The sequence below is a fragment of the Bombus bifarius genome, unplaced genomic scaffold, assembly GCF_011952205.1.
Source record: "Bombus bifarius isolate JDL3187 unplaced genomic scaffold, Bbif_JDL3187 scf7180000008165, whole genome shotgun sequence".
Lineage (NCBI taxonomy): Eukaryota > Metazoa > Arthropoda > Insecta > Hymenoptera > Apidae > Bombus > Bombus bifarius.
In genome coordinates this window covers 1,163,872-1,178,477 of record NW_022884487.1, presented here as the reverse complement: position 1 = coordinate 1,178,477, position 14,606 = coordinate 1,163,872, and the positions used below count along the sequence as shown (strand labels likewise).

The following is a 14,606-nucleotide window of genomic DNA, read 5'->3' as shown; positions in this document are numbered from 1 at the left end:
AATAGTTTACATAAATTTATAAGTTTTTATATAAGTTTATACGAATTTTCTTTCTTGTTTTGGGATAGAATTTATACTTAAATTGCTGTTCATTTGTTTTTAAATACCAAATTTTTTGTGTATTATAACTTACTCTTCTATTGTTCTAAAAATTGTTTCCATACTCCGCAAAGTAGTCAAGTTCGTTCGCGTGAAATTATCGACCTTAAAGAGATTCTTTCTCCGTAACAAAGATTCTGAAGCTTTTAAAGGATTACTTTATCTCTGCCACGGTTTATGAGTACCGACTTAGAGAGGAAACTCCGCTCGTTTTCTTCATGTCATGGGCATCATTTCGAATTCGTTTAAGTTTAAGATGTAAGAAAATCGAGGAATATTTTTCTTTCTCCTGTAAAAGAACACGTGCTCTCGTAGCTGGTGTGCATGCACGCGCTAGATAAATACGTTTGTACTCTGTGTGTTCACTCGTGCGTGGCCAGGCCGCGTGGGTGGACGATGGTACGTTTTCAAACATTTTCGTTTCGTGAAAGTCCGCGTTGCGACACCGGCGCTTGAAAAAATAAGTCGAGTGTTCGGTGAATCGAGAAAACAAGTCATTCTTCGGCTGCGCAGTTCCTCACGAAGAGCGAAGTAACATTGTTGGCAGCCGTTTCCGTTTGCTTGTCATGAAAATGGTAAAGACTCTTTTATAATTATTTCTGTTGATGATGTTACATTGTGTGATCTTGGGATCATTAATGACGGTTATTAGCTTTTGCGATGTTTCTCCTTTTTCTTTCTTCTTTGGGAACTTTAGTCTCATTGATAAAAATTGAAATTCCAATGCATAATTTTTTAAGTTGCATAGATGTTTCGGTTTAATTGACGTTTACATAAAACTTTTAAATACGAAATTGTTAAATCACGCAGACCCTTTTTTTTATTGATTAGTTTCTGTTGATAATTTTCTGAGATCTATTAAAGTAAGGATCGAATGTAAGATCCCACGAAAATCACAATTATCGACACAGAGCATATCTAACATTCGAAGCTTTATTGATCATAGCACAATGAAAAAGTAATAAAATGGTTCTTAATTGTACTTAACTATCGTGCAATAATAGGGTATGAACTAGTACCAATATCTAGCGACGTGGAAACGATCAACTATGTTTTAAAGAGTCGCTAAATTGCCGGTTGTTCCTCTTATTATTGAACATAATTTTCTTGATCGTTGCATACGATGCATGGTGGCGCGATAATCGACTTCCTGCGCACGAGTAAACGCAAGGGGTGTCCCGACCGGTCGTGTTTATCTCCGAAGACAGTAATGATCGAGTCTACCAATGGTAGCGATCCATGATTTATCCTTTAAGCCTCGGATCTAGCAGTTGTCGTTTTTCATTCTTCGAACAGCCTGTTCAAAGAGCATCGATGCATTGTTTCTCTCGCCTCACTGATGGTTGATAAATCTTACGACAAAGTACACGCATATATACTTATACTATCAGTCAAAAGTTTAGAGTCACTTATTTGATATTTGAAGGCGAACTTAAGAGAATATTTATAAATTAAAATTTCAAATAATTAAATTCTCAATTATGTATATCTTATTCTAGTACATAAAATTAGAGCAAAAAAAAAAGATTATTGCCATGTCTTTGTTTTTCTATTTAAATCAGAGAAGGTATTTTTTATATGGAGTATTAAATACGATAGAAGAAACTTCTGTATAATGAACCTAATAAAGATAAAAAACACTAAACTATACTTAACTATTTTTAACCTTGTTTTCAATCGTGCTTTCATAAATCGTGAATATAGAAGTGAACCAACATTTTTTAGAGTTAGTGTGATACATGTGTATGCGCATGCGCATGCGCGCGTGTACTTTATGATACCAACGGAGAACCCGTACAATTTTGTACTGATCTTATCTAAACTGTGAGGGTGTGCAAACCGAAATTATCACTGAAACGTTTTAATCTCAAGAGAATAATGCACTCGTTCAAGGAGAGCCGTCAGAAAGTCGTGAAAAATCGCAGGTTCAAGTTTTGGTAAATTTTCGTTCGTGAAATCTTCGAATGAATTTTTCATATTGTATCGGTGATCGAAATTTATATGTTTTCGCATTTATATTTATATTAGATTTACTGAAATTTCGGTTTAATATACTCATTTGTTTTTGTGTTTTTCGATTCATGCGAGATACTCGGGTCGTAAAAGCAAGAGCCTGTACGTATGTCAGTCTCTCGAGGTCAAACTGACGTGTCGAGCAAGCATTCTGAATGCGTTATGTGTCGTTCGTGGCGGTTTCCTGTTCGCGAGAAGAAAGGATATGGCGTAAAGATCGCGTCCTTTTTGTCTATGATGTTTTTATCCTTGAACATTTAACCTTCTTTCGTTGCACGACCTGGAGCGACGTTGTCTGTATGTATTTAGGCTGCTTCTCTTTCTTCTGAATCATTTTTTGTAAAAACCGAGACAACAACGCAGCTGCATACACGGCGACTGAGATAAGTCACCATCTCGTTATTCCAAGGGTCAGCGTATCTCTAATTACATTAAGGAGAAGGATTTAAGGTTAGAATTAGGACTAAGATTAAGGTTAGGATTTCCAGAAGAGAAGAATTTGGTTTCATTTTTCTTCTTTTTATTTCGTCATTTTAGAATATATAATTTTGGAATAAAATATTAACCTGTTAATGATGTTATTCCTTAATTATTCCTGGAAACTTGTATAATTGCAGAATTAAAAGCGGATAGAGATAAAATAATTCCAGTTAGCTCTACTTTAGTCTTTGTAAATGTCAATGCTATAAATAAATTATAATAATTATACTGTACGTATGAATAGTAAGTAAGATTTAATCTGATAAATGTGTTATTAGAGCAGAAAAAGATGATTAAACTCGTGCACCCGTTACAAGCGACATATAACACAAGATCATTTTACCTATCTCCGTCTTCGCCATTTACAGAAATGTGACGCAATGCTGCGTCGTATGCTTTAACAATTACACCGTTGATATACCTTCGGAGATCGCATCATTCGTTGGTAAACGTGATTCGTATGCATCATCATGTTTAATAACATCATGTTACGCGCTAGACACAGCTTTTTCATAAAAATCATACAATAAATGTTAAACCCATTGTTATTCTCAGGTCTAGACGACCCAAAATGAATGTTAGATATTAATAGATATTATTATATTTGGTTTTAGTGTTCAGTACACATTACAACAATTTATTAACTAATTATACCAATAAACTAACAAGTTACAGATTGTAAGTTACAGACTTCTTTCTATATTTTTATAACGTTGCATAGAATAGGGTAATGTGAGGATTTGTAATTTGTACAATTTCATTTGTTTTATTGTTAATAAATTGAAAATTTATTAGTGCTAGTAATTTATAACTTGTGACTTCTACAATTTTACTAGTAATATTAACACAAGTGTGTAAGAGTGCACTGAAGAGATGATCGTGAAAAAATGAGGAAAATAGCAAGGTGAAACATAATTTGTGACCATCACGACAACTTTATTCGAAGAACGATCTTGTCGAATAACTAGAAAATTTATACGTATTCCCATTGTCATAATAGGTTATGATCGCGGATGATATAGAAAACAAGTGTAAACTGCCGGTAAAACGATTACGATTGTACAGGGTGGCCTTGAACATGACACTGCGCATTTTTCCTTGAATCGCTCGGTCTTATTGGCAAAGAACGATCTCTCCTTAGAAATCGAGCTTAATCTATTGCAATATTCATACTGGATTGAAAGTTTGAAATGTTTGACGAACAGATGCACACGCGCGGACAGGTTATGTATGTTGAATTATGTAATGAACATTCTTCATGAATATCCAGTGGCTGATCCATTAAGATACAAGATCCAAGGTTATGGGAATATCGATAAAAATATAGCATATATTGACGCTGCAACTGTAACAAGTTTAATCGAAAGTGCTACGTAACCTATGCTTCTCCCTATACTTATACTTAACCTATGCTTCTCCCTATACTTGTACCTAACCTATGCTTCTTCTTATACTTAAATAGAATTTAATACAAAGCATGTATTTTTGTATATTTTTATTAATCTTTTATGATCCATCTGATTATTTTTTAAATGTAAAGATAACTATACTACCTACACTATATAATTACTTAAATTTAATACTCGTAGCGAATTTATTGACATATTGTTATGTAGTGAACATAATCGCCGTTATTACTGGTGTTTATCAAATGAACATGACCACGTACTAAGTGTGCGTCGAAATCTAGTGAGGTTAATAGGTGAAACATTAAGTGAATATCAGTAGTCACTGGTGCGTTGGTCGTACAGCTCTTTAGGGAATGATAAACAGTCTCTTCATGCATGCATGACGCGTCGTTTGACATTAGGGAGGAATTTATAAGAGCTCGGTAGTATTATTTGCAATATTATGTGGTATTCATTTATATTATTCACTGAATATTAACTACAATATTAATTCAATAAGGAATTTTAATAGAAGGAATCTTAAAGATATACAGAACCTTCTTTTACTTACTAAAATAATTTTTTCCACAGGGAGATATTATAAGATAAAATATATAAATCCATTGTAAGATATTGACATCTTTTGAACTTGAACTTAGATCTTTTCCTTGACAATTAGAGTGTACCGTGTATGATGCTGAGACTGTCCCTTGTACGGAAGTGGTAGGTTCCACGCGTTGTTGGTTTTATTGGGTCTTCCGGTGCGCGTGCTGTGCTCAAGTTACTTTGGTGTTAACATCAGGGTGACTATATGGTTAACGCAAGTCGTTTTGCGTTTAGTACGCTCTTTCCCACATTTATAAACGAAGCGTAAATATTTTCGCATGTTTGGGTGGTTTTAATCGAATTTAATTTAAACTTCTGTTACGTTTGTTTTTCTCAAGTATTTGATACTTAAAAAAAAAACACGCAAAATCTGTGAACGAAGTTGTCTCAAGTTTCTTAGAAATAAAAATATTTTTCAAATATTTTCTTTTACATATCATCCATTGATAATCAAAATATATTTCCTCTTATTCATTATGTACACATGCGCTACTTAATAAATTACGAATTTAGAATAATGAACTTAATATTTATGAAATGATTTGTACGAATAAAAATATCATAGAGAAAATATTCGAGATGAAGCGTGTGAGAGAGTAGGATTAAAGCCTTGCCTGACTGACTTTATACGAGGAAAGGTAAACATTGGCCATTGTCTACGCTTGTCTCTAAAACGTGGGAACGAGTCAAGTGTTTAATTCGAATGATTGCTGACCGGACAAACGCGGTCCACGCAAAGCTCATAAATGACGTTAGAATTAAATGATCGAGCACATCGCTCCATATGTATACATACATTTTGACATTGCAAGTGAAAATGTTCTTCATAAGAAAAGGATTAACAAGATAACTTCTTATTATGTTTTGTGTTATTATTTCTAGGATTTACGCAATACGCAAAAATATGTAAAATATAGTACTTATTATGCTATTTAATAAACGAAACAAAATCTTTATTTAGGTTTCATCTTTTTAATTATTTTCACAAAAATATGAATTTGACCAAATTGATCCGCAGTCTAATTATTAACCTTCAAGTTTTTCGTGGCAGTTGCTCCTAAAATTTCAAGTAATTTGCTCGAGTATGTTTCCTACTATTACCATAAGAGCAAATAACTCTAATTCGTCTTCTGTTTATATACTCAAAGGTTCATCGTCTACATATTATTGTCTGTTATCTATCGAACTTTATATACTCTAATTACGATATTATTATAATTATTTATTTCTTGTATTAGGAGAAATATTTATCTCGTTTAACAAAAATGCACAACGCAACTAAATAGTGAGCGAAACCGTGACCTTCAGGGTAATAAAGGTTATCTATATCTCTTAGCTGCTTCGTGTTCGAACAATAATACCTCTTTTAGCAAATTCACAGTACACGACGAGTAAAAATCAACTATGCATGAAATAACTAAACCAATATCATGACTTTAAAGAAATGACTCAAGTGAACTACCCTTATCTTCGTTTATACTGTTTCTAACATGTTTAGAGCAAGTTTAAAGGTTTTCATATGATACGAGTCCAAAGCGTTTGGTGTTCTTCCATTAGTAAATCGCAAATATTTGAAAAACTATTAGGATAAAGAGAAATATTGCCAACAGTGCAAGTTTAATAAATTGATTAAAAAAAAAAGAACATTATGGTCTACTAGAAATATTTATGTAAATTTGTCAACATTTATAAAAATAGTAATTTGTATAAAAATTCACGATCTCTACATTCCCGTTCATTGGTATACATTAAGTAACTTAAAAAATGAGGAAATGAAGATAATAGGTGCGATATGTAATCGATAATGAAGGTTTTATCCACTTTCGAAGAGGAGTGATCAAATCCAGAACGATTGACACATATTGTATAAATAGAGGCTGTCGTCACACGTTTCACAAAAATGTAGTTAGTATTAAGAGGCGTATGGAAATGAGTTGTCTTGATCTCGAGAAGGTTGTTGTTTAGCGAACGTTCTTACGAAACTTATGTTGCCTTAAACACTAGATTTGTAATACCATTTCTTTTTCGTTTCGCTAACTGTAAAGTTACTTTCTTCTTGAAAATGTAGTATTAAATAAATGTAGTGTTCAAGTTGGAATAACACATTGATGTCTTTTATGACTACTCTATATTGCAAAATAATTACAAATAAAAAGTTTTTTCAACATTTTTTAAATTACATACTTGTATTTTATTGAATTTTTTACATACTTAAAATATATGAAAATCGTGCTATGTGCCATTTTAGGATAAAAGTCTTTTGACCATAGTAGTAGAACTGTTTGAATATTGGGATCAGCTTCGACTTAATTACGAAGGCATCATACCCATTGAACTAGAAACAATGCCTACACAACTAATGGTGTCTAACAAATAGAAGAGAGCAAAGTACACAGAGAATAAACGCCCTACTTTTAGTTGGAACTATTTATCTTTTAAGGAAAATTCTTTGATAATATTATTTCCTGAACTTTGTTCGATACACGGAAATAATTTGGAAGATTCGTATTTATAAAAACTTTGGAATAATTGAGAACTTACGGGAATCGGTTAATACTCTTCGCCATCTAGCTGTGGATGCGGAAACTAACTAAAGAAAATTCTATGATGATAATAATTAAATTTTTGGTAAAAACAAACAAAAAAGAGAGACGGTATTCAATGTAATTATTGCCTTTTGTTGATTAATTATATGAATAAGGTCGTAATAAAAGGGATGAATCTGGATGTTCTTATTAATGATAATTTAATTATTAATAATTTTCATTATGGCGCTTAAGTTATAATAATTTGAGACTAACATGTGTCATTTCATTATAGATGAACCACGCTCAAGGTGTAGATCATGGGATGACGTAGGACCGACTAAAATGGAAACTGTCGGCCAAACGCACAGACAACATCATCCCTCCTTAGAGGCAACTAGGTCCAATACGTCGACACAGTCGGCTAGAAGCGAGGACTCTTGGTGCTCAGCATCGGATCATGACCTTTCCTCGGACGACGAAAGTGAGAAGAGTAATATCAGTATTAAGTAAGCACCAATTTCATCGGATAATTTTTAATAATAAATAATAGCTACGAATAACTAGATTTGATGTCATTTATTGATATCCAATAAATAAAAGTTTCCTAATATCTAAAAAAAGAGATACCGATTTTCCATAATACATAATTTAAATATTTTTATGAAATTTAAACTTTTTCATTTAATATCTTTTTTCAAATTGTCATTAAAGAGAGGAAGAAACCTAATGATTTGAATCAGTTCATCAATACAATTGTTGTTGGTTCAGCGAATCAATCATTGGTCTGCTATTTCTTCCCACACTGGCATCCTCCTGAGGGCGTTTATAATTAATCGGAACAATTGTTAATTCTCCATAGAAGCAATTGCCAATTGAGGAATACGTTGCACAAGGCAAGGACGCTGTGTGACAAGTGGAGGCCACAAAATATGCGAGTGAACAATGCTGACCCATTGGATTCGCCCGGAAACCATGGAAGACTATCTAGATGGTTCAGTATCCGGAGAGGATCGACACAACAATATGATGTGGATTCCTCCGACACGGTATCCCTTACCAGTCCCATCAAAACACCTCAAATGCCGCAACTTTGTGAAGTAATTATCTAGAAGATTAATATCTTAAATAAGGAATTATTTCGTACCTTAATAATGAAAACGAATAGTATTTTTTATTTTTATAATTTTGATTCATCTTTCTCTATAGAGAATTGTTTTATACTTTGATAAAAGAAATAATTATTTTTGTATTCTATTTATATAGTTATTTTATTACAAGAGTCTATTAACAAATTTATTATAAAAATTATTGCGAACAATATAAAATAAAACTTTTAAGAAAAAGTTAGAATTTCTCCTAAATACCGATAGTACAGGTTTACACAGATTTACTGAAATATATATGTTTCAGGTTGAAGAGGAAAACAGTGCAATGGTGCAATTTCAGTGCATGCAGCAACGTAGGCAAACTCCACCCGCCCTTCCTCCGACACCTCCGAATTTAACTCCTCAACAGCTAAAACGTCGACATATAGTAGCAGCTATAGTACATTCTGAAAACAGTTATGTGTCCACATTACAGAGGCTAGTGAACGTACGTAAATATTAGTTCGAACCATTCTATGTACATATGATTCCTTCGAAGAACTTTATGTAAAAATATATTTTCCACTTCAGGATTACAAGAAACCATTAGAAGAATCCTCGCCGCCTATATTGAGCCAGGCAAAAATAGCAACATTGTTCCACAGATTGCCTGAAATTCTGCAATGCCATACGTTATTTAGAATTGCATTAGCCGAATGCGTACGTTCATGGGACAAGGACGAAAAGTTAGGAGACGTGTTTGTAGCAAGTTTCAGCAAAGCTATCGTTCTTGACATTTATAGTGGGTTTATAAATAATTTTTCAGTAGCTATGGATTTGGCTAAGCAAGAATCAAAAAGAAAGACTGCGCTAGCCGATTTTTTCAAGGTATAAATCCATAACAATATTTGCTAATGATTATATTCTATAGTAATTGAATTTTTATATAATGGTTATGATTGTATTTTAGGTGAAACAAATAAGTGCACACGATAGATTGTCCTTCTTTGGATTAATGGTAAAACCTGTGCAGAGGTTTCCACAATTTATACTATTCTTACAAGTAAGTATCTTTTATTTTTGTTTTTAACGGCTACATTGAAATAATGCAAACGTTTTGTTAGGATTTACTGAAACACACGCCACAAGGTCATCACGATAGAATGTCGTTGCAATTGGCGTTGACCCAATTAGAGAGTTTGGCGGAAATGTTGAATGAAAGGAAACGTGAAGCGGAACAGTTCCAAGCGTTTAAAGAAATGCTTCGACACGTATCTGGGAAATTGTCCCATCGACCTCTTTCGTCGTCATCTAGGTATCTTATAAGAGAAGATAATGTTACGCAGTTGGTAAGTGTAGTATATCCTTAACGCCATTTCAGATATTCTAATATAATTTGTATCATTTATATCATGGTAAATTGTTTTAGGAATTTAATCAAAACGGCATGATAACAAAGTCTAAAAGAAGAAGGTTATTATTATTGAATGATCTTGTAGTGTGCGTTTCGGTAACTCCAAGATCCGCAGAAGATTTTAGCGGGAGTGAAAGATTAACTTTGAAATGGACATATCCTGTGTCGGATATTGAGGTATAGGAACGGTACACAATTAATAACGATTACTAACGGTTTATAGTATATTTTTCATGACGAAAATTAATATCGTCAATAATAATAATGTTAACAATATTATGTTATACTACAGATTCAGGATACAAGCACTTCACCAACGTTAAGTCGTTTACTGACTGCTGGTCTAAATAAATGCGGAAGCCTAAAATCTGACAAGAGCGGCGATTGCGGACAAGTGGGTGCCGATAGTCTCTGCGTAGAGATGAACGATCTAATGCATGACTATGAAGTTATGTCTAGGATAAGCGATTTAGTCGCACAACTAAAGGGTAAATACGAGGTAAGCCAAATTGCATGAAACAAACTATGCTTATTTTGATTTTATACGTATACAAATAAAAACATTTTGAATTCAAAGGGTATGACGCTTGAGAAAACTAAACAAATTCTGCAATCCATACAACTTTCAATACAACAAAAAGATGAAGACATGGTTTGGGCAGATAGTTGTTGCCTGCAATTAGTAACGAAGCAAGGACAGATGTACACGTTTCAAACCGAAAATCCTTTGGTGAAGAAAGACTGGATAACGGAGCTTAGACTAGCACAGCTAGCCTTGGATCCAAATAATTCGCCATCTTGGGAAGTACCTGAACAAGAACAGCGACCATCTACGAAAATGCCACTTTTCGTTAGTTCCCAACAAGTATATCATTCGCAACATCAGACAGAGGTAAGATTTTTACTACCATAAAATATTCTTTTTTAATTATTTACAAACATAATAATGATTATATTTCTAATTATCTTTTTAATTATCTTTTTTAAATTTTATCAGCAATATTTATACATAATAAAACGATGTTTTTCAGGTACGTTGCGGCTGCTATTATACCACGCAGAATCCACGTCCCACGAGACGTCGTGGAAGAAGTCAAAGTTACTTGTGGATATGTACAGGCGACGGTATATCCAGTCACGTAACAGTATTTGGTCAATCCACAACAGCCTCGGCAAGTTCCTTGAAGCAAATTACAGCTTTTGATTTGGTAGAGACTAGAGTCGCCGCCATAGAGTTCGTAAAGGGTGTTTCTTCCGATCCACTCTCATTAGCGAGCGATCTCGTGTGGATGGGTACGGACTCTCGGAAAATTTTGATCTACATCGCCTCGGAACCTGAAAAGCAAGAAGAACTTGGAAACTATTCCGTCTCAGGTCCAGTGATACAAATCAAGTATCATTGTGACAACGTTTTCGTCGCCCTAGGAATTGGTTTACTTCTCCTGTTCAAAAGGCAAGTGGACGGCACTTGGAATCTGAGAGATCCGTTTGTAATATCTCTAGGCAGCGAACCGGTCTCTTGCTTGATGCCAATTAACGCGTCTGTCTATGCTGCTTGCGGCAAAAAAGTTTGGGTACTTAACGCAGTCAGTGGTGACATTACGAAAAGTTTCAGCGCGCAACACGAACACGTCGGCAGTGTGAAACTTATGGCTCATTCCGGAGTAGGTCTCTGGGTTGCTCTTAAGAATTCCAGCACCGTTTGCCTGTATCATACAGAAACTTTCAAACACCTGCAAGACATCAATATAGCATCCAACGTGTTGAGAGTAACGAGGTCAAACAATGCCTCAAATTCTTGTGGCGATAACTTAAACAACAATCAAACTGCAGTCACTGTGACAGCACTTTTAGCATGCAAGGGCTTACTCTGGGTCGGTACAAACGTAGGCATCAGTCTTACGATTCCCCTGCCACGGTTGGAAGGAGTACCTATCATTAGTGGCCGTGTAAATATTTCATATCACGCGCACTTCGGTCCTATCACCTTCTTACTTGCCATTCAGAATCCAAAGAACACGATAAGCTGTACAACCGATGAAATCACCGACGAGGAAACTGTACAGTTACGGTCAAAGGAATCTGATAGTAGTAGGAATAGAGATCGAGCAAGTTTGGATTCCTCTATGTCAAACAGTATATTGAAATTGAAACAACAATTGGCGAGCAGCCCAGTAATGTTAAGACGAAAACGTAGCAAAGAATACGAGTACAGAGGTTCGAAGACACTTCCCAGAGGGCTCGGATCTGGTGGGGGCTTTCTGTCAAGCTCGATGTCCGGATCGCAGAGTTCTGGAGAGAATTGCGACGTCTACGGCTTATACGGAGAATTAATGTATGTGAAAGATTATGAAAACGAGAATAGCTCTGGTATTGATTTAATTTACGAGCCACTAAGAAGAAGCGATCCAGAACTGGCAGCCATACCAAATAAAGTTAGTACCTTAGATCGTAGACTGAAAATGAAAATTACCAGACCCAGATCGCTCGACTTGTCGAATTGGTCAGTCGATTCTCATGCAAGTTCTCTCTATACGTCTTCTGGCTCTGAAGAGAATCTTTCATTGAAAACTGGCAAATTATCTCGAAATAGTAGTACAGCTAGTCGAAATGGTCCTTATGAAACGACTACTCCCAACAGTAGTATAGCACAGTCTGTACCGGAAACGATATCACCGCCCAATAATTTGAAAACGAACGGTAAAAAGATCAATAAAACGTTGCAACAAATTGAACAGCCTAAAAAAACCGTTCTAACATTAATGGGTGGTCGAGGTTACATCAATTGGAGACAGTTAAACGCGCAATCGGTCACCGACAAAGGCTCTAAATCGGGTTACACTTTCAAAGATCCTAACAGCAACGATGCCCATATCGTATTGTGGGAAATGAAGTTATGATACTCAGTTACACTAGGCCTATCATTACGCCAGTATGGATAGAAATGTTTAAAAAATGCTTTCAATAGCCGATGGCGAGCTCTGTAGTATCGGCGTATAGGACCAAAAAAGGAAAAAAAAATAAGAAACTATTGTCAAACTGATATCCACTTAATTAATAAGGATACTCGGTAAGGATTCGTTAATTAGCGTAGTTTTTAAGTTTAGTCGCAACGAGTGTTCGATATGAATATCTCTTGGAACTATGTTTGAAAATGATGTTCAACATTTCTCGAACGTTCTTATCGTTTGCAGTGCAAAGATCTAGTTTTTTCGTGTAGCTCTCTAAACAACACAGAAAGAGGAAGTAGAAATCTCGTATTTTATTATACACTCTTTAGTCCTTCAATACGGTCAAGATCTTATATTCCTTTCTCTTAGGCTGTTGTGTTTCTTTCGTGTACACTCGTATATGTTTATTTATATTTTTCTTTTATTTAAAAGAGTAAAGAAAGGAAGCACATTTAACGGAACAAAAGGCGTTGAGTATATGTGTATAACTATATAAACGTAATTAAATATTGGGTTTTGAAAATATGTACTGATATACGAGTGTGCGCGTTATTGGAAGAAAGAATTAATCTTTCAACGTGTATTTTAATAAACATTGTTATTTCTGTAGTTACGTATAAAAACAATTTAAAGCAGTGGTATTCTTATAAATAATTGAACAAAAAATCGAAGATTACTAATGGATTAATTTGAAATTTAATATGGCGGATGAAAATGAACATGATTTGAATACCATTGATTTGAAATTCCATATTTCGAGCTTTTGTGTTATTCGGTGGGAATCATGTGATGTGCACATGAATTTGTAAGATATATGAATATAAAACGTTATCTTACGCTTTATACGCAGGACGTTTCGCGTCGTGAGGGAAAGACGATAGAATTTTTAAGTGTTTCTCGTGTTTTCATTTCAAATCTTGTAAATGAAAGTTTAAAAGAAAACCCCAATTTTTGTAAGCTGGGGACGAAATAAAGTGCACAGAGCAGCGCCTGTGATTTAACCTTTTTGATGCATTAACTGCGCCTAGCATACGCAAAATCTTTGACAATATTTAACATTTTCTTTAAGTTTTTTCTTGCATCAATAAAATAAAGAAAAAAAAAAAAGAAAATTCAAAATATACAACCAAATTTATTGGACACATTTAGTTTTTTTATTGGTAGAATAAAAGTGAAAAAATTTGAAGTTTGGTTTTTCTAATGCTTTAAAAAAAAATGAATCTCATGTTGCTATTGTTCTTTACTAAATGATGTTATAGATCATTCGGTAATATTTAATAGCATTTTTTGAAGGTACGTAAGATATATTTTATATCTTTTATAAACGTTAGTACGTTGAACATTTTTGATATATATTTTACTGCCAAACGCGATAAAGATTTCTCAAAAGAAGGAAGAAAAATGGTGGTTGAGAGAAAGGATGCGCAAAACAAAAAGATCTCTGAAGATCGATGACATTGCATGTTGTCCGTTCTTTACTTGTGATACGATCGACCAGGCAAAAAAAGAGGTTTAGAAGATGGAAAAAAGTTTATATCAGTTACCCAGTGAGAGAAGTATATCGTAGTTTTGTCGCAAATATGCTGTTAAGTTTTTCGCTACCGGCATGGACGAACGAGTCTGCGTGTACATATCATATTTTCCGAGGAAATTAATTTTTATATCGCAAATGAATCCTGGATAGATTTATATTTTGTACACTACTTTTTTTCTGTTTAGGTTTATATAAATATATACATAAATGTAATCTTATTTTGTATTTATACGAATGATACATACACGTGGAATTTATTCAGCAATACTTTATTTTACACACACGGTACACGCACACGTTATACACACATACATTGCGCGCGCATATATTTATTACTTAAAAAAAGTCGTAACGTTGTATTATTGTTATGTACGAAACTCGAAAATTTTGTTACGTTAGCGTTCGAAAAAGCTATTCGATTCAATGATTTTCACTTTGTATTACTATATTGCTGGATATTATAATTATTTAAAAAACGAATGTATAAAATTCTTTATTCCTTCTACCT

The 14,606-nt window shown here is 34.1% G+C and overlaps 1 protein-coding gene across 9 annotated transcripts in view; it reads left to right on the top strand.

Annotated features, from left to right (window-relative positions):
* Positions 1-14,578, top strand: part of LOC117209098 (rho guanine nucleotide exchange factor 10) — a 47,810-nt gene extending 33,232 nt beyond the window's left edge. For 8 of the 9 annotated variants that reach the window (XM_033450706.1, XM_033450705.1, XM_033450709.1 and 5 more), the window contains 10 exons: positions 7,407-7,620; positions 7,974-8,211; positions 8,525-8,707; positions 8,791-9,087; positions 9,170-9,262; positions 9,324-9,548; positions 9,629-9,790; positions 9,906-10,112; positions 10,191-10,505; positions 10,645-14,578. In XM_033450706.1, the coding sequence (XP_033306597.1) occupies positions 7,407-7,620; positions 7,974-8,211; positions 8,525-8,707; positions 8,791-9,087; positions 9,170-9,262; positions 9,324-9,548; positions 9,629-9,790; positions 9,906-10,112; positions 10,191-10,505; positions 10,645-12,513 (3,803 nt within the window). In that variant the 3' untranslated portion in view covers positions 12,514-14,578. Of the gene's footprint in view, positions 1-390; positions 675-7,406; positions 7,621-7,973; positions 8,212-8,524; positions 8,708-8,790; positions 9,088-9,169; positions 9,263-9,323; positions 9,549-9,628; positions 9,791-9,905; positions 10,113-10,190; positions 10,506-10,644 lie in introns of those variants that run through there. The other variant, XM_033450713.1, reaches the window with a different exon arrangement.
* Positions 14,579-14,606: the final 28 nt, after the last annotated feature.